Raw genomic sequence first — 24,180 nt, forward strand, 5'->3', positions numbered from 1 at the left:
GCTCAAAAATTGCTTCTAACCGCGCGAGTTTGCGAGGCCCGTGCGGGAGGGAACGTGAACCAAAACCTTAACACAAAGCAATAGGTAGTTTTTTATAATTATTCTGCAAAATTATGAGTAACAAGACTAATTATGAAAAGTTCTAAAATTTCATTAAAATGTATAGTTACTAACAGAGGAGATAAAAAAAATCGCAGACGGGCCTCTGAAGCCCGATTGTAGTGATAGAGTTAAATCCGTATGTGTCCCATGAGGAGAATGTTCGTGCCAACCGGATAAAAGTTAATCCAGACCTCACAGGTTGTCGTCCCACTGGTTCTCAGAACCTAACACATGTTCACTTTGAAAAAGTTCTCATGGGTGGGAGGACTTGGGTTTTTGTGAGGAGGAAAACACCTGTTTACACCTCTTTGTTAACTATTGCAGTGTTTTTAAAGCCTTGTGTGACAGATTCTGTTAACTGAAATCCCCAGAAAGAATGTAAAGTTCTTGAGTTTCTTGTCCCATTTGCTGAAAAAATAATTGCGAATGGCAAACAAAAAACTTATGTAAAACAACGTAGGAGAAAGAGGTAGCCCATCAGAGGTAACAATGTATGTGACCATTTGTCCATCGAAGATACAAGGAGACGGTGTACAATATGCGCAACAACTAAGGTTGAAGAAAGAACCAAAACAATTTGTGCAAAAAATTATTTACGCCTTATCACACATAAACACGATGAACTTTATATTCATATACATTGTTTACATTTTTTTTTTCAAAATAATGTGTGTACTAATGGCTATTCTTTCATCCCCTAGTGAGCAGTCAGTTAAACATTTTGTCCCATCCAGTAAGACCGGTGGGACACGTATGTGTCTTCACCCCATTGATATTTTCGTTTGAATATTACCAGTGACTAAACTCTGCATGCCGGCCGAGGTGGCCGAGCGGTTCTAGGCGCTACAGTGTGGAACCGCGACCGCTACGGTCGCAGGTTCGAATCCTGCCTCGGGCATGGGTGTGCGTGATGTCCTTGGGTTAGTTAGGTTTAAGTAGTTTTAAGTTCTAGGGGACTGATGATCTCAGCAGTTAAGTCCCATAGTGCTCAGAGCCATTTGAACCATTTAAACTCTACAAAGACCATCCAACAAGTATGCAATGAAAAGAACTCTTAAATGAGAACGTGTAGTTCAAGTCGGAGTTGGTTCTGAGATGTTTTGGGAGTGTTTTCCGTACCATGACTTTGGCCCACTCATATTGGTTACATGAACCAGGATGTTTACTTCTACATTGTCGATTGTCCCTTGCCCTTTCGTTTACATCTTCATGATGAATATGAAGTGGACACTCGCGTGTTCCAAAATGACACACATGTTCCTATTTTTGTAGGACACTCAGGCATCGTGCCGCACCTTGACCGATCCCGTAAAACACCCAGTCGTATTACTGTAGAAAATGTGTGGAACTATTTGGAAAAGCTGGTGAAAACGAGATTCTACATCCCCGCAGTTTGACAGCTGTAAAGGATGTAATCAGTGTATGGCTTCATCTGGATAAGACATCTACATATACGTAGATACGCCACAAGCCACCGCACGGTGGGTGGCGGAGGGTACATTGTACCTTGCTTTTTCTCTCGCAAATAGACTAAGGGAAAAAAGATTGTATGCCTACGTATGAGTCGTAGTTTCTTGTGTTGTCTTCGTGGTACTTATGCCAAAAGTATGTTGGCGTCAACATAAATGTTCAGGCAGTCAGCTTCAAACGCCGGTTCTCCCAGTTTTCTGTGTAATATTTCTCCAATTCCCATTTGAGTTCACGAAGCATCTCCGTAACACTTACGTCGTGTTCGAACCTACCGGTAACAGATCTTGCAGTCCAGTTCTGAATTGCTTTAATATCTTCCTGGTTTGGATCCCAAAAACCCCAACACTACTGAAGAACAGGTGGCGCTAGCGTCTTATATGCCGTCTTTGTAGGTGAACCATACTTTTCCAAAATTCTCCCTATAAGCCGAAGTCGGCCATTCGCTTACCTAACAAGTTCTCACGCGGTCGTTCCCTTTTATATGGTTTTGCAATATTAGATGCAGATATTTAGACGACGTGACAGTTTCGAGGAGAGCGCTACAAATGTTGTATCCGAACATTACGAGTTTGTTTTTCCTACTCATCCGCATTAACTTACCTTTTTCTACGTTTTGAGGTAACTGTCTTTCATCACACCAACTATAAATTTTGTCTCAGTCATCTTGCATGCTCCTACAGTCACTCAACTTCGATACCTCCGTGTACATCGCAGCATCATCAGCAAACAACCGCAGATTTCTGCCCAACCTGTCCGCCAGATCTTTCCTGTATATTGAAAATAATAGGGTCGTATCACACGTCCCTGGGGCACTCCTGGCGATGCCCTCATCTCCGATGAACACTCGCCATTGAGGACAACATATTGGGTTCTATTATAGAAGTCTTCGAACCGCTCACGTTTCGGGGAACCTATTTCACATGCTCGCACCTTCGTTAAATCTGCACTAGGACGACGTGTCAAATGCTTTCCAGCATAACTGAACAAATTCTGGATTGAGGCCAGTTTCAAAGCTAGAAGCGACGCGGTTTTCTTTTGATGTGTCCGGAGTGACCAGTTTTCTGTCCGATGTGCCTAACTGCCAGTGAGTGAGTGATAACATGAAGTTTCTTTTCAATCTGAATCGCCCGGTTGTTCCCTTCCGCGTGATCTGGGAAGATACGTAATCACAGATTGTGGGAGTGCTCACGGTACTGTCTGAGTTGTTAGATTATTGAGAAAGCGTTAAGCGTCTGGATGCCCCGGCTAGTTAGAGCACAGCGAGCAGGGCTGGTTAACTGCTGGTGGAGCCGTAACCGTGACGGCCGAGCGCAAGGGCCGCGCCTGCCTTTCGCGGTATGCGGAACGGTGTGTGACTCGCCGTGCCGGTTACGGCGGTGACCGCTGCCGGCCCCCGCACCTGACTCGCTCGCTCACTACGCCCACTATTTGCCCTACGTACCTTTAAGGTGCCTCTCACGCGTTCAGTAATATTGCCAAACCATCAATATATAGAAGTACTGTCAGTACTAGAAATATTGACGAGCAGTGTTGATGACCTTGAAAATATTCTCAGTATTGTCCATACATACTGAACGTGTGATGTCAAGTATTGACAACATAAAAGCTTTAATAAACTAGTTCAAGGGCAATAGTGGTATCTAGCATTTTGGGATGGTCAAGAGGATTTTCTGTGGCCTGCTTGCTTTATTAATTTGAAAATATAGTATAGGTTGGTGAATTACACAGCAGCTTGGAAAAACTGCTTCGGGAAATATCACCTTTAGTACTAAGGGGTCAGTGAAATAAATTTCAGTTTCACCAAATTATTACCGTACAAAACGTAGAAAAAAGACGTTTTACACTTTTTACATGATCATATAAAGAGGCACACCATGACGGAGTTTTGGAATTAGTGACAAATTGATATTCCTACAGTTATCGGCGAAAAATGCAAAATTGTAAGCTTTCCACGCTGAACACCAAGAAGCCTGTCTGCAGTGATGTCGGGCACATTCAGTCTGGGATCTCATTGATTGGAGTAGAATCTTCTCCAGTGCCGAGTCTCTCTTCGAATCGAGACCCGATGACCAGCAACGACCTGTCTATAGACGCCACAGTCCTGACTGTCGGCTGCTGTAAGGCCCATTTCATTTCATAGCAGGACCCCGTAGTTGTCATTTATGTCATCCTTACAGCACAGCAGTACGTCGATGATATTCTACGCTCCGTTGTATTGCCATTCATGTCTAGCTATCCTGGGGCTTACATTTCATCAAGGTAATGCCAGCCCACTTGTGATGAGAGTTTCTACTGCGCCAATTGGACAGAATTTGGCACAATATCCCTCTGGAGGACGCCTAATATCTCTATCAATCATTGCCAAGTCGAATAACTGTATGCGAATAACTGTATGCCAGAGGTGAACCAACGTGTTACTGACTTGCTCAGTTTTTAAAGTTCTTTATCTTGAACAGATCATCCAGTTTTTTTGAAACTGTAGTAATTTGTTTGTCTGTACATGTACATCGCCATCTACCGATTCCTGTCTCATTCAGATAATTCCTTCGTGGTGCGTCGTGTGTTTTTTAGTCTTAGAATGTATTCTGTGCAAATAAGATCAGTCTTCGCTTTGCCGTTACTTCTGATACTTTTCTCTTTACTTAATAGGTTTCCTAATTACTTCTCATCCTCCAAACATCTGTGGTTTGTATTGCAGACATTAAGTATAAGCTGGACAGAATAGAGGACTTTGAAAGACGGATTATTAGCAACATAATCATTAAGCATTCACATGCATATATACATTCTGATCTTGCCACTGTAACATTGTTCATTCCATTTTTTCAATTTTTTTCCCAAACCATACACTATCTGTATTTTAACCCATTGCATCTATGACAGATTTTTCTGACCCATTCAGCTGTACAGTTTCTTCAATATATTTAAATTTACTAGCTTGCTGTATTTTCCCTTTATGCATTTCTATGTATTTTGGAGAGAATTTTTTTATATTCATCAAGAATTTTGTTTTTTCTGCTGAAATTTGGTAACTGTTTGCAGTTTTTTTTCCCCTTCAGAAGATTTGACTGACTAATTTTGTCAGATTTTCTGAAAATATTGTAAAATTGTCTGTAGAAACCAGTAATTTTTTTATTTATTTTATAAAAAATATTTACGTGACCTCACTCAAAGATATAGATTAGAGATAATCATCCTTGGATGAGGCAAATTCGGGAATGTCATAGACCCTAGAATACAATCTTCAGTTCCTTCATCACTGTTTCTAGTAATCTGTTTAGGAGCGCCAGGTGTGGCATATTTTTCTGTTGCACTGATGTCAGTCTCCTCAGTTGTTGGTATGTTAACTCACCAAAGGATGAATGTGCATCCACAGTTTTGACATACACTTTTCATAAATTTGCTGGCAGCTGCTCCTTCTCTGTTTTTTGTAGTTGGGAGTTAGTCTTTTTTTACAGTAACATGACCGTAGACTTTTTCTCTCGTTTTTAGTTCCTGACAATTCCACGCCTTACTTGATATTGAGGGCATCGTATCTCAAAATTTTGTTCAAAACTTTAGAAGCATAGTTCGACATGCCTTCTCTTTCAGAGTGCTTTGTTTGGAGTCCACAGAAGTCACTTCAAAGCATAACATTACACAGTACACAATGAAATGCACATGGGCATTAGTCAGTCACAGACCTTGTGCAGAATCAATATTAACCAGGAACAATAATGGGGAAGAGTCCGTCTGAAGCTGATGGGCTTCTGCTTGCTACTAGGGTTAGTGGGAATTTGGGATAGTGAAATAACACACAGCAGATAGATAATAGCATAGTACCTGCAACAGCAAAGTGTAAAGACATATTCATGCAGTAACCTTGCTCATGAGGCACAGGGTTTCCTGTGAGTAGCAGGAGAGGCAGTAAGTGTAGATCAGAAGCCAAGTCTGGGTGAAGCTAACTTTATGGCCATGTTGTTGCATCTTCCAACTTCTGAAGCTTAATAAAGTATTATTGTAATGCCTCTAGATTGGACACTGCTGTTCAAAATGTTACTTTTCCAGTGCAAGGATCTGTCGGCATTTGGTGCTTGTAATATATATATTTCAGTACCCCATAGTTTAACATATTGAATTTTATGTTTGTAAGAAAGGAGAGATGCTATTTTACTCCTAGACATACTTTATAGCTCATGAATGTGATAATATTTTGAAGTTTTGTCGTTGTTGTTATGAGGGAGGAAATTTTGTGTTTCGTCTAAGTGTCTAGCTCCTGAATATGTTTTATACCCTTTCTTTTCTCTCAAAATCTATTTATTTTCAGCAGATATTAGAATAAAAACAATGTAGTCAGTTTTACATTGTGAACAGTTGACGTGACTGGGCGAGTGTGTGTAAATATAAGAGTTTAAGTGAGAATGTGTCATATTCATTTTCAAATTTTACGTATTTTAAATACATTTATCTCTTAACTATTTGAAGGGTGTGCATAAACTCACCTTTGAGAGTCCTAAATACACTAACAAGAAATAATCTGACGAACTGTCAGAATTAAAGTTAAGAGAACAGTCACCTGGATTTAAGTAAACCCTTTTCTTGTACCAGGCGTCTGAACATAGCCATTCGACATTATTGTTTAAACCATTTTGCAATTATAATCTCAGAGAAAACAGTGCTGTGCAGCTCCATTTGCTTTGTACTTGGTTGCAGCAAGTTGCCCATTTGCTGCTTCTGCCATGCAAGAAACATGTAAATAATGCAAATGTATGCCATTTGTACCTCATCTTCCCACAAATTCGCTAACAGTCGTTGGTTTCTATGTGTTTCACTATTGATCAAGAGTGATTACAAAATCTTCCCAAGACTTAACAGCTGAAGCTTCCGTTATACTCTTGCAGTAAATAAAATTTTACATGTTTTCAGTACTGATAGAAAACGATAATTATTTAAAGTTTAAAGTTATTTAGTCCTAAGCTTGTCAACAAACATTTCAGATATGCACGAAATCATCCCTGAGAGAATAGGAGGCAAAGGCAAAACGGATCCAGTGGACATAGGGCTGGAAATGTGTTCCCAAGGAGGTACACTTTCTTGAAGGTCGAGACAAAAGATCTTTGACAGTGCAGGTTTCAGTAGTTGAAAGCACATATGAGAACCTACCAGGCAAGTGGGAATATTCTGTCTATACTGATGTTTTAGTGGTAAAGTGGCAGTGAACCATCAGCACTAGTTCATCCTCAGCATGTGGTTGTGGTAGATGCTGTCAAGATGCCTCTGCACGGAAATGTGGGAGTGAGCTGTAGCACAATCGTATAGTAGTCACAGTACCCTTCATACCACTCGAGGCATATCTTTCAGCAGGGGAGGCAGGTCACCCACAGGAAGTGCAGTTATACCTCACCTGTGAGGCATTGTGGAAGGATTATTGGGCCGTTGAAGTGGTTGCCAATAATCCTTGCCCATGCATTGAGGCCAAACTGGTGCTGATGGTTCATTGCCACCATACCACTGAAACATTAGTACAGACAGAACATTCCCACTTGATTGGTGTGTTCTCATGTGTGCTTTCTGTCATTATAACTCTCACTGTCAACATTTTTAAACTTGGAATGTCTTTCTGGCTGTATGTCCATATGACCTTATTTGCTCTTTATCCTCTCAGGGAAAGTTTACTGCAGTTAGACCCCATTTATCAAAATGATCATGTATTATGACCTAGATCTCATAAGCATGTGGTGGCCACGACTGATGTACAACTCCTGTGGGTTTGTGCTAATTAATCAATATTTAATTGCAGTTCTTCCATTCTATTTCTGCTTCACAAATAGTTTGAGAATGGTTTTATACTGGTCAAAAAGAAAAACCTTACCATGATCAAAGGTGCAAATACTAAAGTGCTAAATATACACTGTGTTACAGTTGGATAACCAATGGCTGAGGAATCCTTTTATAAGAAACCATACAGAAACTTAACCTATACGTGCTAAATTGTGTACCATAATACAACTGGGATAGAAAATTCTGACATAAAAATGGTTAATTAAATGTTTGCTTCTAATATAATTGGTCACTGTTAAGAATAACTACCAGTGACTATATAACATAAAATGTGAATATAAAAGTTCAGTAAATGCACATCTTAACTCAAATGTGGGTTGGATACTAGACTAGCAGCATTATTAAAAAGACAATAGATGTTGCGATATCTAATTAATGTTTCCAGCAATTACCGAAAACTACCGGGACTGCAATGCTTGGATAAGTCTGGAGTGAGATCATATGTCTTCACATTTACATTGTATGCTTATAATTTCTCAAATTTAACAGTTGATGCAACAGGTTTCAGATTGATAGAAAACACTACATTACGGTGAGTGGTGCATCAGAAAGGAATAACCTGATTATTCCAAGGACTTGTTACAAATGACTCCTTACAATACTTTGTCCCATGTGAGCAGCCCTGTAGATTTACTATCGAAGGGTAAAAATTGAATATGAACAACACACTGACGATCAAAAACTGATAATTGCATGTACTTAAAGCTCGTTCGCATTTAGTTTACTCATTTTGAGCTGCAAAGAGTGATCCGTGATGACACATTAGTAAAGATAGACTTCTTGCCAAGATCAGTAATAATAGTTGTTATACTCGATAACCAGTTTTTGAAATCAATGTTACCATCTTCACATTTAGAAAACATTTATACAGTATGACTGTATACTAATCAATATTGTACCATACAGTATCAGGTACAAAGTAAAAGAAAAAACAGGAAATGCAGCATACCTCGACAGACAGGTTATTGCATATTTCTTAAAACAGCAGTAAAAGTACTCTTTCTCATAAATTGGTGGTAATGTAATAGACTAAAAGGCTGATACATTGGCATGCCAAAATTAATACTACCCTGCACTCAGTTATACATCTGTCTTATGTCACTCAGTGACTCTACTTTCCCCCTTTTGGTGTCGGCTTTGTATACAGAATAGTGTTTTGGAACCTTTCATCATACCAATCAATTTATCAAACTCTACTGATTGCTGATGTCAGTGTACTTAAACTGTTCCCAAACAATCTTTCTATTAACTAGTGGTTAGAGCACACAAGATCTGAATCTTTTGAAATTTAAATCGGTTCTTGGCCCAAAGACCGATGACCTCACTGTTTGGTCTCTTCCCCCAAACAACCCAACCCATCTTGGCCCCACTTTAACTCTGAGTTCAGAGTCATCTTGGATGTGCCTGTAATATTGACTTGTGTCCACAAATGGGATGCAACTTTTCTAGTCTCAGTAACTTACTTGCAGATCTTCCAGAAGAATTGCCTTTTTTTCATGCACCATCTGTAAAAGAAGTGAGAATTTAATATTCGTTGAAATGAAAAATTCCTCTACACACATGTTCTTTGTACAGTTTTAATCACTCTGTGTTTGTGTGTGTGTGTCAGACAGAGAGGGGGGGATCACCTTATTTGTCTCAGGTTAGATAATGTCAATGTAATAACATATATCCCTTTTTCGTTGTTGCAGGTGAGAATGCTTGCAATCACCAGCTGACTCCTGTGAGACAAAACAGGCACCATACAGCCACTATGGGGATTGTGCTGGGTCGTTTCCGCAAGAAGCGGACAACGATTGAAGTTTTGGAGGATCTGGACAGGCGTATCAAGGAAATGGAAAAGCGACGTGCCAGTACAGAGCAGACACATCGCGTCGTTATCGGTCGTCTGGTGCTGTATTCCGTTGGCACCTATATTATTGCAGCATTAGTGTTCTATTTCTTTTTCTTCCCAGCTTCTCTCAGTGAACAAATCTTCTATATAACACCACTGCTTGTCTTCCCATTGATTGTGATACTTCTGAGACGCGGAATCGTGTGGTATTTCAAGCGACAAATAACGAACAGTGAGACAAAGTTGGCACAAATGGAAAAACAGAAGCAAGATATCCTTGAAGAAGTGATGGACAAAGAAACTTATAAGACTGCCAAACAGATCTTAGAGAGATTTGCACCAAAAAAGGAACTAGCTGTGGTGTCACCACTGCCTGCAAAGACATCAGCCTCCAACCAGAAGGTTGATAGTATCTCCCCATCTTCATCAGCACCAGATCTCAGACGCCGTCCTCTGGGGCAGCAGCAGCAGCAACAACAACAACAACAACAACAACAACCACGAGAACATTTCCAGCCACCAAAGACATCTCTTGTTCCTAGGGGTCGCTCTCCCACTCTTCTGCAGTCAGCACCTATATTCCCTGCACCAATGGGAGGTCGCTATCCCGGTGGCTATACTGGCCAGAGTAGGCTTGCCCCTGGCCCGCCATTGCCCCGGCCAATAGCACCTCGCGAGCGATCGGTTGTTGACCGTCTAGTTGATTTTCTTATAGCTGATGGACCAAGCAACCGATATGCACTCATATGTCAACAGTGCCAGTCGCACAATGGCTTGGCTCTCAAAGAGGAGTTCGAGTTTGTTGCGTTCCGCTGCTGTTACTGTTATGCAATGAATCCAGCACGTAAAGTGCGCCTGTCACCGCCTCGTATTGATGGTATCGACCGTCCATCCGCTGCCCCTGGAACTCTCCCCTCACTTCCTCCACCTCATACCGTCGATTCGTCTGAGGGTCCCACAGACAGTGAGTCTGAGCGTTTATCTAGGTCAGACTCCTCCTCTGAAGATGAAGAGGATAAAAAGCAGCTATCACCATCATCATCCACACTACCAGTAGAAGAGAGCGTAGTACATGGTGATCAGCATGACAGTGGAGACAAGGAGAATGTGAAGAGTAAGCTGCAAGAGTCCGATTCTGCCCCTCCGCTTCCTGCAGAGGATGGTGAGAAGCAGCCTCCCTCAGAAGAAGCACATAAAATTGAGGAGCTGTCAGCTGCAGAGTAATCCTTGTAGCTGGTGCTGGCACAGTTAGCTTTGCAGTTTGTCACAAGCTTTTCATGTTGCCACATTCTACTTCACTTTGGGAACCAATTGTAATAAATTATGTGCTTCCAGATAAAAGTATAGAAGTATCAAAGTTGGTGTAATCATCCAACATCAGAAGTCTTTGTACACAAATGCATGTTTCTGTTTCTTGTATGGATGTTATTTGTTCTACACTATTCTTGTTACCCTCATTTCTTTGCATTCTGTTGTTGCATTTAATTTTACAGCAGCCGTGGTTGGCAAAAATCTCATATGAATTGATGCTTCATTTAAGACTGCTTTGAGGACTTAAAAATTCTAATAACAGAATAGATTTTTAAATTATAATGTTAATTCTGTTTACACATTGAGGAATTTTTTTTTTTTTTAGCTTTTAATTTATTTTCGTAGTTGAGTATACGTAAATGCACAGTCAATTGAATATTTAAATTTATTTATTTGTACCTAATATGTTTCTACTACTGACAGAAAGTATGAATAACATACTTTGTTGTAAGTTCTTACTTTTCCATCTTTTGCCCGAAATTGGGAAGTTGTGTCATACAACTTCAATAATTCTGTAATGGTTGGTATGTGTACAGCAGTCAATTGAAATTATAAAAGTGTCTTAAATAATTGTTATAGCATTGCAGCATGCTGCTATATAGATTGTATTTTTATATTTTGAAGTAATTAAAGCAATAAATATTTTGTTTGTAAGCTGCTCATAAAATCCCGCATTTCTGTTGTTGACCACCATGTATTCCACAACAAAAAATTCATTGTTTGTCATCATGTGTTCATTCCAGATACATTGGATATCTGTTCAGAATGTAGGCATGAATCACGACATGGTATGTGTAAGAGAGAAGTAGTAAAATGGTATATAAGAGAGAAGAAAAAAAAACCAAGACTTGGACAAACAAATTTAAACTACAATTTGTATCATGATAGCAATATAATGCAAAGATATCACTGTTGTGGCTTGATGACTTCAAAAAACACAAATCTGCGTCAAAGAAAAAAGTACATGGTGAATTGCAAGACCGATTTAAGGGTTGAAGTGTAGGTATATGCACATTAGCAACTGCAGTGAGAAAAATGGCAGCCATAATAAGATAAGAATACTTACTATATCAGCACAGATAATAATGTGCTTTGAACATTGTTCATACATTTCTTGTCAATAAATTTATGGAGTATATCATTGTTTCTTCCACATTACAGCAATTTAAATTTGGTTGAGATATTTCCCTGTAATCTTTGAGTGAACATTTTTGCCTATTATCCTAATCGCATGAGCCTTTGTTTCTGTTTAATTGATTGCTAATGCTGCTTCACTGTAGTCAACAGGCACAATCATTCTATTAATAGAGATTGAAGTTCTCTCTTTCTTTTTATTTTTATCCTTCCTAATACTGACTGTTGCTGTGCTTATGAATGAGGTTATTATTGCCTCCCTTCTTAGTTTTACATTCATGGAAAAATCTGTTATTTTCCACCAGCAATGCTTTATGATCTTTTTCACGTATCAGGGTGTCTTTTTTCTTGACTCTTTGCCAACGTTACCCTTACTTCTTTCTCGCTAATCTCCTGTGTTTCTTCCTTTTACATCTTGCATGTGTTTTTCAATGGGGTATGGGATTGTTTTCTGCAATGTCCCAGTGTAGACTTCTCTTAATTTCAGTCCATGATGTATCTTCATCAGTTGATAAGTACTTCATATCCTGTCTTCTAGGTGACCATGAGTTGATGGTCTTAAAAAACAGTGAAAAGCTTTTTACATATATTTGTAATATTAAAATGCTGTTTAAACAAGTTTTATCTTTAGCAGTTACTGCAATATTCATTTTTCATTCTCATAAAGTTTGTAGAAAAGGCTTGTCAGCTATTGTTGCAACAAGGTTTCAGCAACATTTTGCATCCTGTATTTTGACATTTTATTTGAAATTCTGTCATAAATATTCACTACTGTTTCCATTTGAGATATTTCTTAAAATTGACAGGAATTAAGTTATGGTATAGTTGTAGCACTCTGCAATAAGGAGAATGACAAACACATGTAGCATCGTGCAGCCTAAGGTATTTAGGGACAACATCTAACATGTTCTAGTGTGAATGGTATTTAATGTTTCATTCGGCTATGTTCAACTTTTCAGTTAACAATTATGGATTACAAATACGCTTCTCGGGTTTGCCGCCGGATCATATTGTGTAAATTGCACAATATTTCTTCGATACAACTGCTCAACATCATCAGGTGATGGTAGCTGCAGCTGCCACTGCTGCAAGGTGCGACTGATCATAATCGCACGGCGGCGGCGGAATTTATCATGACAGGAGCAGGCAATACGCGTGCGCGGGAAGACGCTCGTAGTTGGAGGAAAGCGGTGCTCCTGGTGCTCCCTGCTGGGAGCCACAGAAAGGCCATCAGCGCTTGCGCTATGGGCAGTGACTGTGCTGCCGGGCGCTCCTGCGGTTAAAGTATGAACTAAATCTCAACTACGCGTTGCGTCACTTGAGGAAACGGAAATTCTTGTTTTCCCTGTTTTTGATTTAATGGTAGCCAGTGCTGGATTCCAGGCAGCACTCAGTCGAAAACCTGCATCCCTGTTGATAAGACTGTCCGCCGTGCAGATATGTATGGCCTCCTTAGTAACACAGTCCCAGAAAGATGACGCTGGGGATAAAATTTCCGTCTGTTCATAAAGAATACAATGTTCCGTGTCCAGGCAATGCTCCGCTACCGCTGATTTTACCAGGTTGCCCCAGGCGTGTATGACGATGATGTTCGATGCAACATTCTTGCACGGTTCCGCATGTCTGTCCAATATAAGATTTTCCACACTGGCATGGGATTTTATACACGCCACGTTTCCCGAGGCCAAGGTTGTCTTTGACCGAGAACAATAAATTCCTCAGTTTTGCTGGTGGCCGAAAAACACACTTGACGTCGTGCTTTTTGAGGATTCTTTCTATTCTCAAAGACATGCCGCCAAAATAGGGCAAAAACGCTGTTGCAGTGGGTGCCTTCGTCTCTTCATTTACATCCCGGCTTTGAGATTGCTTGGAACGGAATGCATGGCATATCTGTCTATCGGAATAGCCATTCTGTTGGAATACTGTTCTCAGGTGTTTTAGCTCACCAGGTAGACTGTCGCCATGTGAGACTACATGTGCTCTATGCACCAAAGAGCATAGGACACTACCGCGTTGTGCAGGATGATGGCAACTTGTGGCCTGCAAATGTAGCTCTGTAAGAGTTGATTTGCGACAGACGCTGGATTACATAGAACATGGAGGGAGAATTGCTTGCATATCAAATATAATTTTAAAAAAATGCATCTTTTGCAGAAGTCACAACTTTGTTGCTTTTTATGCTGAAGATTTCTACTAAAATTTTGGGCACATCTTGAAAATAATTTATTACAAATCAACCCTAAACATGTTTTGAAAGAAACTCTGTCACCTCTAACTGCATTTTCATCCGCAAGCTAATTTACACACATCCTATTAAGATGAATCTGGTATTGACATCACTTCTTGATCAGCATTACATACAGCTCAGCCATTAAGGCCCTGTTGAAACAAGATGGAGGCTTGCTTAATCACAAATGGAAGTTCATCTCCTAAGTATCTAGACATAGTTTCAGCCTGTGGGAGAATTCAAACCAGGCAGAACTGTAGGTCTCCAGGAAAAATGGATTTGTTATTCCATAATATTTTCATTCCTATAGAGCAATAATCTGTGACAGTGGTGTACGATGCATGTGTAAAATTTGTGAATAGAAGAGCTGTGGTCTGAAGTGAGCACATATTGGATCTTGAAGTGTGAAAAAAAAAAAACAAAATGATAAGTGTTGTTTGCTGCAGATCGTACTCGTGAAAAGCGTGTGGTGTATTCGCTTCCGTTGTCCAGGAACTGTAAATGTATTGGACTGCAGTAGGCCTGTGAACCCCATTTCTGGTCATCTGGAAGGGAAAATGTAGTCTTTTTTACATAAGTCCTGTTTCAAAGATTCTCATGCTGATGCCTGCGTAATCAGAGGTTGCTGTGGTGACAACTGTCTGAAAGCCTCCATTGTTGAACTACATGTGAGGTGACATTGGATACAGCATTTAATATCAAATTCTTCATGTAGAAATTAGTTGGAGCAACAAAAGGTATGTCAGGGAGGATTTAGAGCCTGAGGCACTGCTCCTCCTTCGGCTACTTCACATATGATTTTTCTGCAGGATGTTGCTTTGTCATTTGTGGCAAGAAAGAAAAGTATCAAAGCCCTTTTCTGTGAATACCATTGCCTCTGTGACTAGTTGCCCATTTTAAATGTATGGCATGTGGTTCATAGGCAACATGTTCATCACAGCCCCCCAGGAACATTTGGTGGTGCTTTGTTAAGGTTAATGTTGGTTTTGCAATTAATGACAAAATAGTTTCGAGACTTCACAGTAGATTGCTCTGAGTGTGCTTGCTACTAGTCATTGTATGTTACACGTTCTGATTGATACTAACATACATTTATGTGTGTGTGGTGGGGTAGGATGTAAGTTCGGTTTACAAAGATACCTTTTTGAGGATGTAGTCCTCCCCCGTCCAGCTGCCATCCTCAGTCTATCACTGGAATGCCCTTAACAAGTTTCCTTTCTGATTTGTGGCACTGTGGTGTCTGTTTTACTTTAGAAACTTTTTATGTACTTACGTTATTATTATGTTATTTACATTTTGACAAATAGTAATTATTGCCGGATAAAACAGTGAATGGCACACTTATCACAACCTTGTTAACAACCAGGTATCAAATTCATTTTTCCTAATGAAACACGGTTTTTGGTTCCAAAACAGTAGTTCTAGATAGTTTCTGTTGCTCTTGATGCATTTTCCGTAGGTTAGAGGATTGTCAGCTAATTCTTCATTACTAAAAAATTAAAAATGCTGAGACACCAAATATTTTATGAGCAGAATAGATTAAAATAACACTGTCATATGTCCTAATATGACTGGTGTAACACTTTGATTCCACTGTACTTCATTTAAATCTTCATAAGACCAACAAACTTAAATGTCTCTCCTATTCATTCATTCATTCAATCACGCAGTGTTTGATAAATGTTATCTTGAAAGAGGCCGTTCAGAGGTGTGAAAAGAGTTAAGTAATGCATTACCGAGCAGAATCATCACTCCTGGCTGCTTCTGTAAAGTATACTACTAACAAACTTACTAGTGCTAATCACTCAAATTAATCAATAGCATAATTTCTTGCTGATTACTTTGTAAACACTGTCTGATAAAGTGTAGCACCAAGAAGGAGGGGAGGAAACAAAATGAAACTTCACACATAGAAAGAGTATGTGGTGGTATTTCAGTGACTGTAGCACCGAGTCATATTTACAAGGAAATTGACAGTATGAGTCCGCTTATCAGTATGACGTTTGCCTCCATTGTCCCTGATGCATGCACTGATTTGGCTGGAAGTGTGTCATAAAGCTGTTGTATCCCTCTCCTGCAGCAGCCTGGTCCACAACTGTTATAAATGGTCCTTGATAGTCTAGATATTAGTACTGCAATGGAGTTGATGTCTGAGCTAGTCCCAGTCCCTTATATGTTCTATCAGGCACAGATATGGTCATCTTGCCGGGCTCATGAGTGCTTCAAAACCATGCAAACAGTTCATAGAGGCCCATGTCATGTGAGCAAGCATTGTCCTGTTGAAACGTGACACCACAATACTGTTGCATGAGGGATAACATATGGGGACATAGCAAGCCTGTGATTCACTGTTGTGATGTCAGTTCTCAGCCACTATCAGCCTTTACATAAAGTGATGTCTAGTGATTTCCCATGCAGGTCACATGGGGTAATGCAAAATTGTGATTCACTGCTGAACACAATGGGATGCTACTTGTCAGTGTCCATGCTTTCCAGTCACAGCACCATGCTAAACGCAGCCACTTGCATTGTATTAATGGCAGCCCAGGCTGGAGAACATAATTACCTGGTCCAGATACTCCTTTGTGATGATCGAACAGATCCTTGATGAGGGGTATGCCTGCCCTCATGTTCCCAAGCAGTCAAACAGTGGACCACTGTCACATCCAAATGTCCCACAAATCTGGATATTGCATGATTCAACCAGACAGCCAAATAGAGACCCAGAGTGAGGCTCCATTGAAACAGTTAGTGCTGATACTGCATACTCATGTGAGATGGCATTATCTACTTGTCCTTCATAATGATCACTCAACATCTGGTGCTGTTCATAACCTTTATACACCCTCACCGACCTGTTAACACCCCTAAACATGAGCAACACCAAACACTGTTTCTTTATATTGCTTCAAACATAGCATTCATGTTACTTTACACAGACAAATATATCAGCCATCTATATACTGATAACATCAGGATGTATCTATAACAATATTGGTTACCCAGCATTTACATTGGAGCCCAGGTATTGTAATAAATTGTAGAAGCATTGGCTAAAAAGGTGTTCTTTTACTTTATTTTTGAATTGTTGGAGATTTTAGATTTCCTGCTTTATGTATATTGGTAACCTGTTGCAGACTTCTGCACCTGAATGTAAAACTTAGTTCTTACAAGTTCATCCTAAGGTCACACTTGTTATTAACTGCAAATGCCATTAGGATATAAGTTTATTGACATGAAAGTGTAAAAACTCCTAGGGCCATGAAAAGGCTTGTGTAAAATGCTTGGTTATCGACATTAATGCAGTACTGTTACTGCTTCCTTAGCATAAATACTTTTACTTTAACCCCAGAAGACTGACAGCACAGAAGTGAGTGTGAAGCAATTAGGACTGAGTTTCTTGGTTACTGTGTCCATATGCTGGTGTCCCCTCACTTTATTATGCATTTAGATGAGCAGGAGCTTTACATGTGGAGCTTCATCTAGTGTATGACCATTGATCTTTACTGCTGGTACCTGTAACTAACTTTTATTTGTATGGAATTACGTAACATGAGTTTTTGTACAGCTTTTGGCTGTTGACCAGTTGTAAACATATTGCGTTATTCTCCTAACTGTGTCTGGCATTAGTGTTTGCTCCCTTTATCAATGTTTGAAGAGTCCTCCAATATCTTGGCTAAATCATTTATGTAGACAAGAAATAAGAATGGATAAAGCACTGAAACTTCTGGCACAACATATGAAATGTTTTCCAGCTCTGCACTGAGTCCTATTCTTGACATATCATTTGCTAAGGTGGACCTTTCTTAATCTGTTGTTAAGATATGACTTAATCTATTCAAGGAAAAGGCATATTTTAATTTCTCTAGAAGAATTTTATGATTTACACAATCAAGGGCATTGGTAAGATTATAGAATATGTGAACAGGGTAATATGTTTGTTTAGCTCTACTAGAAAGGGAGTTGGAACGGAAAATTTTTTTCAAATTTTTATCAGATTATAAAATTTCCAATTTTCTGAATAAAATGATTATTTTTTTAAAATATAATCTACACCGGTTAAAAATGTTAAAAATTTTTATGTGCATTACTTCAAGATCTAATAAAAATCAGTAATTTTTTATATAGAAGGCTGTGGATTGCTATGTTATAAAGGTTAAAGTATGTGTTTGTATTGGTAGTACTGTCAAAAACGATATCATATAGTTTCATAGTGTAAAAATTCAATGTATGTCGAGGTGGTAACATTTTTCCAAGGAAAAGTGATGAATAGATTGATAAATTACTCAACAATTAAAGTATGGCGCCAAAACGAAGTGTTTTCAAGAAAGGTGGGTTTCGTGGTAATAGATTTTCGAATAAAGGAAAACATTATGTTCAACATGTGGCGTGTGATGTTACATACAATGAAATACAGGCAAACTCGTCAGCATCTAGAGAAACACTCATTAGTGCTTTGAAGATTAAAATAAAACATTGTGTTACACAGTTTTCTCAAAACAAAGGTGACGCAAATGGTTGGTTAGGTTATATTCTGATAGATTTACACATCCTAACAAGGGTGTTAGGTGAATGTGTGTGTTCTAAAATATGTGGAGGGCCAGTTAGTTTACTTTAAAACAGTGAGGTATCAAATGAACTAGCCAGGAAACTTATCATTATTTGTGCCAGTTGTAAATCTACTCATTCATTTTGGAATTCTGATAAGTGTAAAGATAATTATTTTTAAGTAAATTTCAAGTAGTTTTATGGATTGAGAGCCAATGGCAAAGGACACACTGCAGCAGAAAGAATGTATGCCGTGATGAATATGCCATGCCCACCTTGTAAAATCGACAAGTATGCAGGATTTATTGGCGCTGCTGTTGAATCTGTTGAATGAGTCAATGAAGGGAGCTGCAAATGAAGGTGTTTAAATAAACAATGGTATGACTGACATACCAGTAGCTTTTGATGGCCCTTGGCAGAAGTGTGGCTACAGTTCTAAGAATTCTGTTGCTATGGTGTCCAGTGTGGATACTGGAAAGGTAATGGATTTCCAGATTTTAACCAATTATTGTTGTAAGTGTAAATCGGGGAATGAAGGAGGGCATATCTGTGACAGAAATTATGAAGAAACAAGTGGTGGTATGGAGGCCTCTGCAGCTACTGAAATTTTTAGTTCATCTGTGAATGAAAGTGGAGTGTGTTACACTAAGTTCTTAGGTGATGGAGACTCAAAATCGTATAAAAGTGTAGTAGCCATTCAGCCTTGTGGTAAGAAGAGTATCACAAAACTAGAATGTGTTGGTCATGTCCAGAAGAGGACGGGCACCAGGTTAAAGAAGTTGAAACAAAGTTTCAGAGACAAGAAACTTTCAGATGGTAAAACCACAAGAGGCAGGCTGACAGATAAAATGAATGATGAACTACAGCAGTATTATGGGATTGCCATTAGAAATAATACTGAGGATTTGTTGAAAATGAAGCAGGCAGTATGGGCTTCCTTCTTCCACAGACTGTCCACTGATGAAAAACCAGTAGCCCACCTTTGCCCTCCTGGACCTGATTCATGGTGCAATAAACTCAATGCCCAGTACTCAAGCAGTTCATACAGCCATAAACAGTCCATCCCAGCAGCAGTCATGGATATCATAAAACCTACTTAAAGAGACCTGGCAAATCCTGAGTTACTGAAGAAGTGTCCGCATGGCCAGACTCAAAATCCCAATGAGTCATTCAGTAATCTTATATGGACTCACTTACCAACAAATGTTTTTGTTGGAATGAAGACACTAAAATGGGGTGTCAGTGATTTGTTATTGCTTTTAATTATGGGAACATTCGTAGGGTGAAAGTGCTACAGCATATGGGAATTAATCCTGAAGCAAACTGCGGCAGAGAACTTGAACAGATGGAAAAGGTTCACATTGATAGAGCAAAGTATGCAGCACAGTTGGCCACTAAGGAGTCCAGAAAGAAGAAAAGGAGGAAAAAGAAAACATGGAAAGTGACTAAAAATAAAAAATTAAGCATGTATTAAGCGAATTACAGTTTTTTGAAACTTTAGAAGCCGTACCTGAAAATTTACATTTTCTGTTGCATTTTCCCCTAAATCTCATAAACCACTTCAAGTAGAATATTCAGATTTTCAGGAAGTAATAATATACATATCTTGAGTCTACTGAACTAAAAGAACATAATGTTATTTATAATTAAAATTATTTAGGATAATGTACAAAAAAAATTACACAAAATTTTAACTCTGTAATTAAAAAAGCAGTGGCGGAAATGCAATTGTAGTTCATTAGACTCAGAACATACAGTTTAATGTCCTGTAAAAGTTTCATGTCAATGGCTACAGTGGTTCCTGAAATACAGGTAAGCCAAGTCACTAAATTTAACATTGTCAGGAGTATGAGAGATTGTATATTGTCTTCTCAGTAAAGAGGCCTGTTGTTGTTGTTATGTGTAAGGTGTATGTCATTTTCCATTATGTACATATTTGTATATTTTTACAAAGAAACACGATGCTTGACCAGTACTGATATTTTGCCTCCTGGAGGTGAGGACTAGTTGGTTATTCTATCAGTAATTTAATAGTTTCCTCAGACGAATTTTACTTTTGATACCATCATTTTCTTTCAGTTTTTGAGTTATTTGAAATCGGAGACTTTTTATCACAGTTTCATTTGATCTGAAGATGCAAGCATATCAGCATTGTTCATGTTTATCATTACTTGTGGCCAATGTCAAATATTCAGTTTTTATTCTGTTCTGTGTATAATCGTTGAACTACATTTAGATTCATTGAACATCCTATGTCACGCAGATGATGAACTGATTTTTTATGCGTAAGCTTATTAGTTGTCTTCAGATAGTATCAAAAAGACTATATACTCCACAGATCATGTATTTACTTATTGTATTTAGACGGTCTAGCTCACAATTGTGTTTGATCATAGACCAGCCCACAGGTGTCTTTGGACCATTATTGAAATGAAAGCTGCAGGTGAATGTTGGTGGCCCTGTACAGTGAAGTCGATTTCATATACCAGAAATACAACAACCAGTTTTCTGGAGTGCAACCAAGATTACCTTGGGCTGTATAAGAGAGTAACGAGTGGGTATTTCGCAAATTTATGTAGAGAACTATCATGTTGCTCATCTGCTTTCAGCATTTAAGTATCTTTATCTTTCTGTATTCTTGAATATTATAATATCGTGCAGATAACTTACCAATGCCAATCAGTTTCTTCCCCTGTTTTCTAATTTTTTTTTAGTTTGAAATTATATCTTTTTTCCTTCTTGATTTTCTTGTAAGAATTTTCAACACACTCATATGGTTGATTTTGCGTGTCTTTTAATATAGTTTGGTGAAAGTAAATGTTTATTTGCATAATGTAGTCCTTGTGCTTTTGCTGCAACTTTATTTATTTTTACTTAAAATTAAGGATATGTCCATTTTCAGCTGTCTCGACTGCTGAAACAAAAATGTGAATCATATACACATTTTATTTCTGCAGTCAAAACAGGTGAAAACAAACACAAAGAGTTGAGCATGTACTGTACTTAGAAGTAAAAATAAAAAAGTTGCTGCAAGACACGGGCAATTCAAGACATATATTTAAAGTTTTGCACACCATAATACCTTTCTGGTGCGAGTGTCCCTCCATCTATGAACATCCTTTTGTTGTAATGTTACCTGTTAATAACATCTTGAGATGTCACTTAGGACCTGTACATACTGAAAATGCTGGTTTGAATAATGCTGTAGGCACAAAGTTGCTGCACTGTAATCATAAAGTAACTATAAACATGAAAAAGGCATTACGAATTCTGTAGAATAAAATGACACAAGACTCAAAGAAGTGACTTCTCATCAATGTTTAGATAAATATAAGAGCTTTTCGAAATTCAATTTTTGCATCACAAGTTGATCAACATGCAATAATTTGTCAATATAATACCAGTATAGTAACATAATCTAAAATAGTTGCTGTGACTACCAGAACCAGTTTTTCAGTTGAGAAAACATTCGTAAAAATCTGTCTGTATGAATTCATTGGTAGAAAGAACTGATATATTGTCTGAGCTAATAATAGTACTCTTGCGTTTATCAGATGCATTTTATCAAGGAAGAAGGCCAGTGTTCACTCTGTCTGCTTGCCGGGGGGTCTCATGCGAGATGTGGAGGAGGCCCTGCCGGCGGCAATAGAGAGCACTGGGTGCGCCCGACTACAAACTGTTGCTAATGTCGGCACCAATGACACCTGCCATCTGGATTCAGTGGTCATCCTCAGCTCTTACAAACAGTTGGCAGAGTTGGTGAAGGCGGAAACCTCGCTCACAGGGTGGAATCTGAGCTAACTATTCATAGTGTCGTACCCAGAACCGATCGCGGTCCTCTGGTTTGGAGCTGAGTGGAAGGCTTAAACCAGAGAATGAGACGATTCTGCGGAGATCTGGGGTGCAAATTTCTCCACTTTCGCTATCGGGTGGAGAAATATAGGGTCCCCCTGAATAGGTCAGGTGTACATTATACGCAGAAAGTGGCTACAAGGGTAGCGGAGTATGTGTGGAGTGCACATGTGAGTTTTTTAGGTTAGAGAATTCCCTCCCTAGGCCCGACAAGATGCCTCCTGAGACACGACTAGGTAACAGTAGGCAAAACGAAGCAGTGAATGTCAATATTAATGTGGTAATAGTAAACTGGTGGAGCGTCTATAGAAAGGCCCCAGGACTGCTCTTTTTAATAAACTGTCACAATGCCCACATAGTACGAGGGACGGAAAATTGGCTGAAACCAGATGTGAACAGTAATGAAATTTTAAACTCAGATTGGAATGTATACCACAGAGACAGGCTGGACAGTGAAGGGGGAGGCATGTTTATAGCGATAAAAAGTGCAATAGTATCAGAGGAAATTGACGGACGTCCAAAATGTGAAATAATTTGGGTGAAGGTCACGGTTAAAGCAGGCTCAAAAATGGCAATTGGATGTCTCTATAGGCCCCCTGGCTCAGCAGCTGTTGCGGCAAAACACCTGAAAGAAAATTTTGAAAATATTCGTAGTAGATTTCCCGACCATCTTATAGTTCTGGGCGGAGATTTTAATTTACCAGATATAAACTGGGAGGCTCAAACGTTATAACAGATGGCAGGGACAAAGAATCCAGTGAAATTTTTTTAAGTGCATTATCTGAAAACTACCTTGAGCAGTTAAACAGAGAACCGACTCGTGGCGATAACATATTAGACCTTCTGGTGACAAACAGACCCAAACTATTTGAAACAGTTAACGCAGAAAATGGAGTCAGCGATCGTAAAGCGGTTACAGCATTGGTGATTTCAGCCATAAATGGAAATATTAAAAAAGGTAGGAAGATTTTTCTGTTTAGCAAAAGTGACAAAAAGCAGATTTCAAGAGTACTTGACGGCTCAACACAAGTTTTATCTCAAGTACAAATAGTGTTGAGGACCAGTGGACAAAGTTCAAACCCATCGTACAATATGCGTTAGATGAGTATGTGCCAAGGAAGATCATAAGAGATGGAAAAGAGCGACCATGGTACAACAACCAAGTTAGAAAATTGCTGCGGAAGCAAAGGGAACTCCACAACAAACATAAACATAGCCAAAGCCTTGCAGAAAAACAAAGATTACACAAAGTGAAATGTAGTGTGAGGAGGGCTATGCGAGAGGTGTTCAACAAATTCGAAAGTAAAGTTCTATGTATTGACTTGGCAGAAAATCCTAAGAAATTTTGGTCTTATGTCAAAGTGGTAGGTGGATCAAAACAAAATGTCCAGGCACTCTGTGACCAAAATGGTACTGAAACAGAGGGTGACAGACTAAAGGCCGAAATACTAAATGTCTTTTCCAAAGCTGTTTCACAGAGGAAGACTGCATTGTAGTTCCTTCTCTAGATTGTCGCACAGATGACTAAATGGTAGATATCAAAATAGACGACAGAGGGATAGAGAAACAATTAAAATCGCTCAAAAGAGGAAAGGCCTCTGGACCTGATGGGATACAAGTTAGATTTTACACAGAGTACGCGAAGGAACTTGCCCCTCTTCTTGCAGCGGTGTACCGTAGGTCTCTAGAAGAACATAGCGTTCCAAAGAATTGGAAAAGGGCACAGGTCATCCCCATTTTCAAGAAGGGACATCAAACAGATGTGCAGAACTATAGACCTATATCTCTAATGTCGATCAGTTGTAGAATTTTGGAACATGTATTATGCTCGAGTATAATGACTTTTCTGGAGACTAGAAATCTACTCTGTTGGAATCAGCAT

General features: G+C 39.1%; 1 protein-coding gene across 1 annotated transcript in view; it reads left to right on the top strand.

Annotated features, from left to right (window-relative positions):
* Positions 1–11,675, top strand: part of LOC126457815 (endoplasmic reticulum junction formation protein lunapark-A) — a 130,546-nt gene extending 118,871 nt beyond the window's left edge. The window contains exon 2 of the mRNA XM_050094434.1: positions 9,084–11,675. Coding sequence (XP_049950391.1) covers positions 9,146–10,450 — 1,305 coding nt within the window. The 5' untranslated portion in view covers positions 9,084–9,145 and the 3' untranslated portion in view covers positions 10,451–11,675. The remainder of the gene's footprint in view (positions 1–9,083) is intronic.
* The last annotated feature ends 12,505 nt before the right edge of the window (positions 11,676–24,180 follow it).

The sequence above is a fragment of the Schistocerca serialis genome, chromosome 2, assembly GCF_023864345.2.
Source record: "Schistocerca serialis cubense isolate TAMUIC-IGC-003099 chromosome 2, iqSchSeri2.2, whole genome shotgun sequence".
NCBI classification, from domain to species: domain Eukaryota; kingdom Metazoa; phylum Arthropoda; class Insecta; order Orthoptera; family Acrididae; genus Schistocerca; species Schistocerca serialis.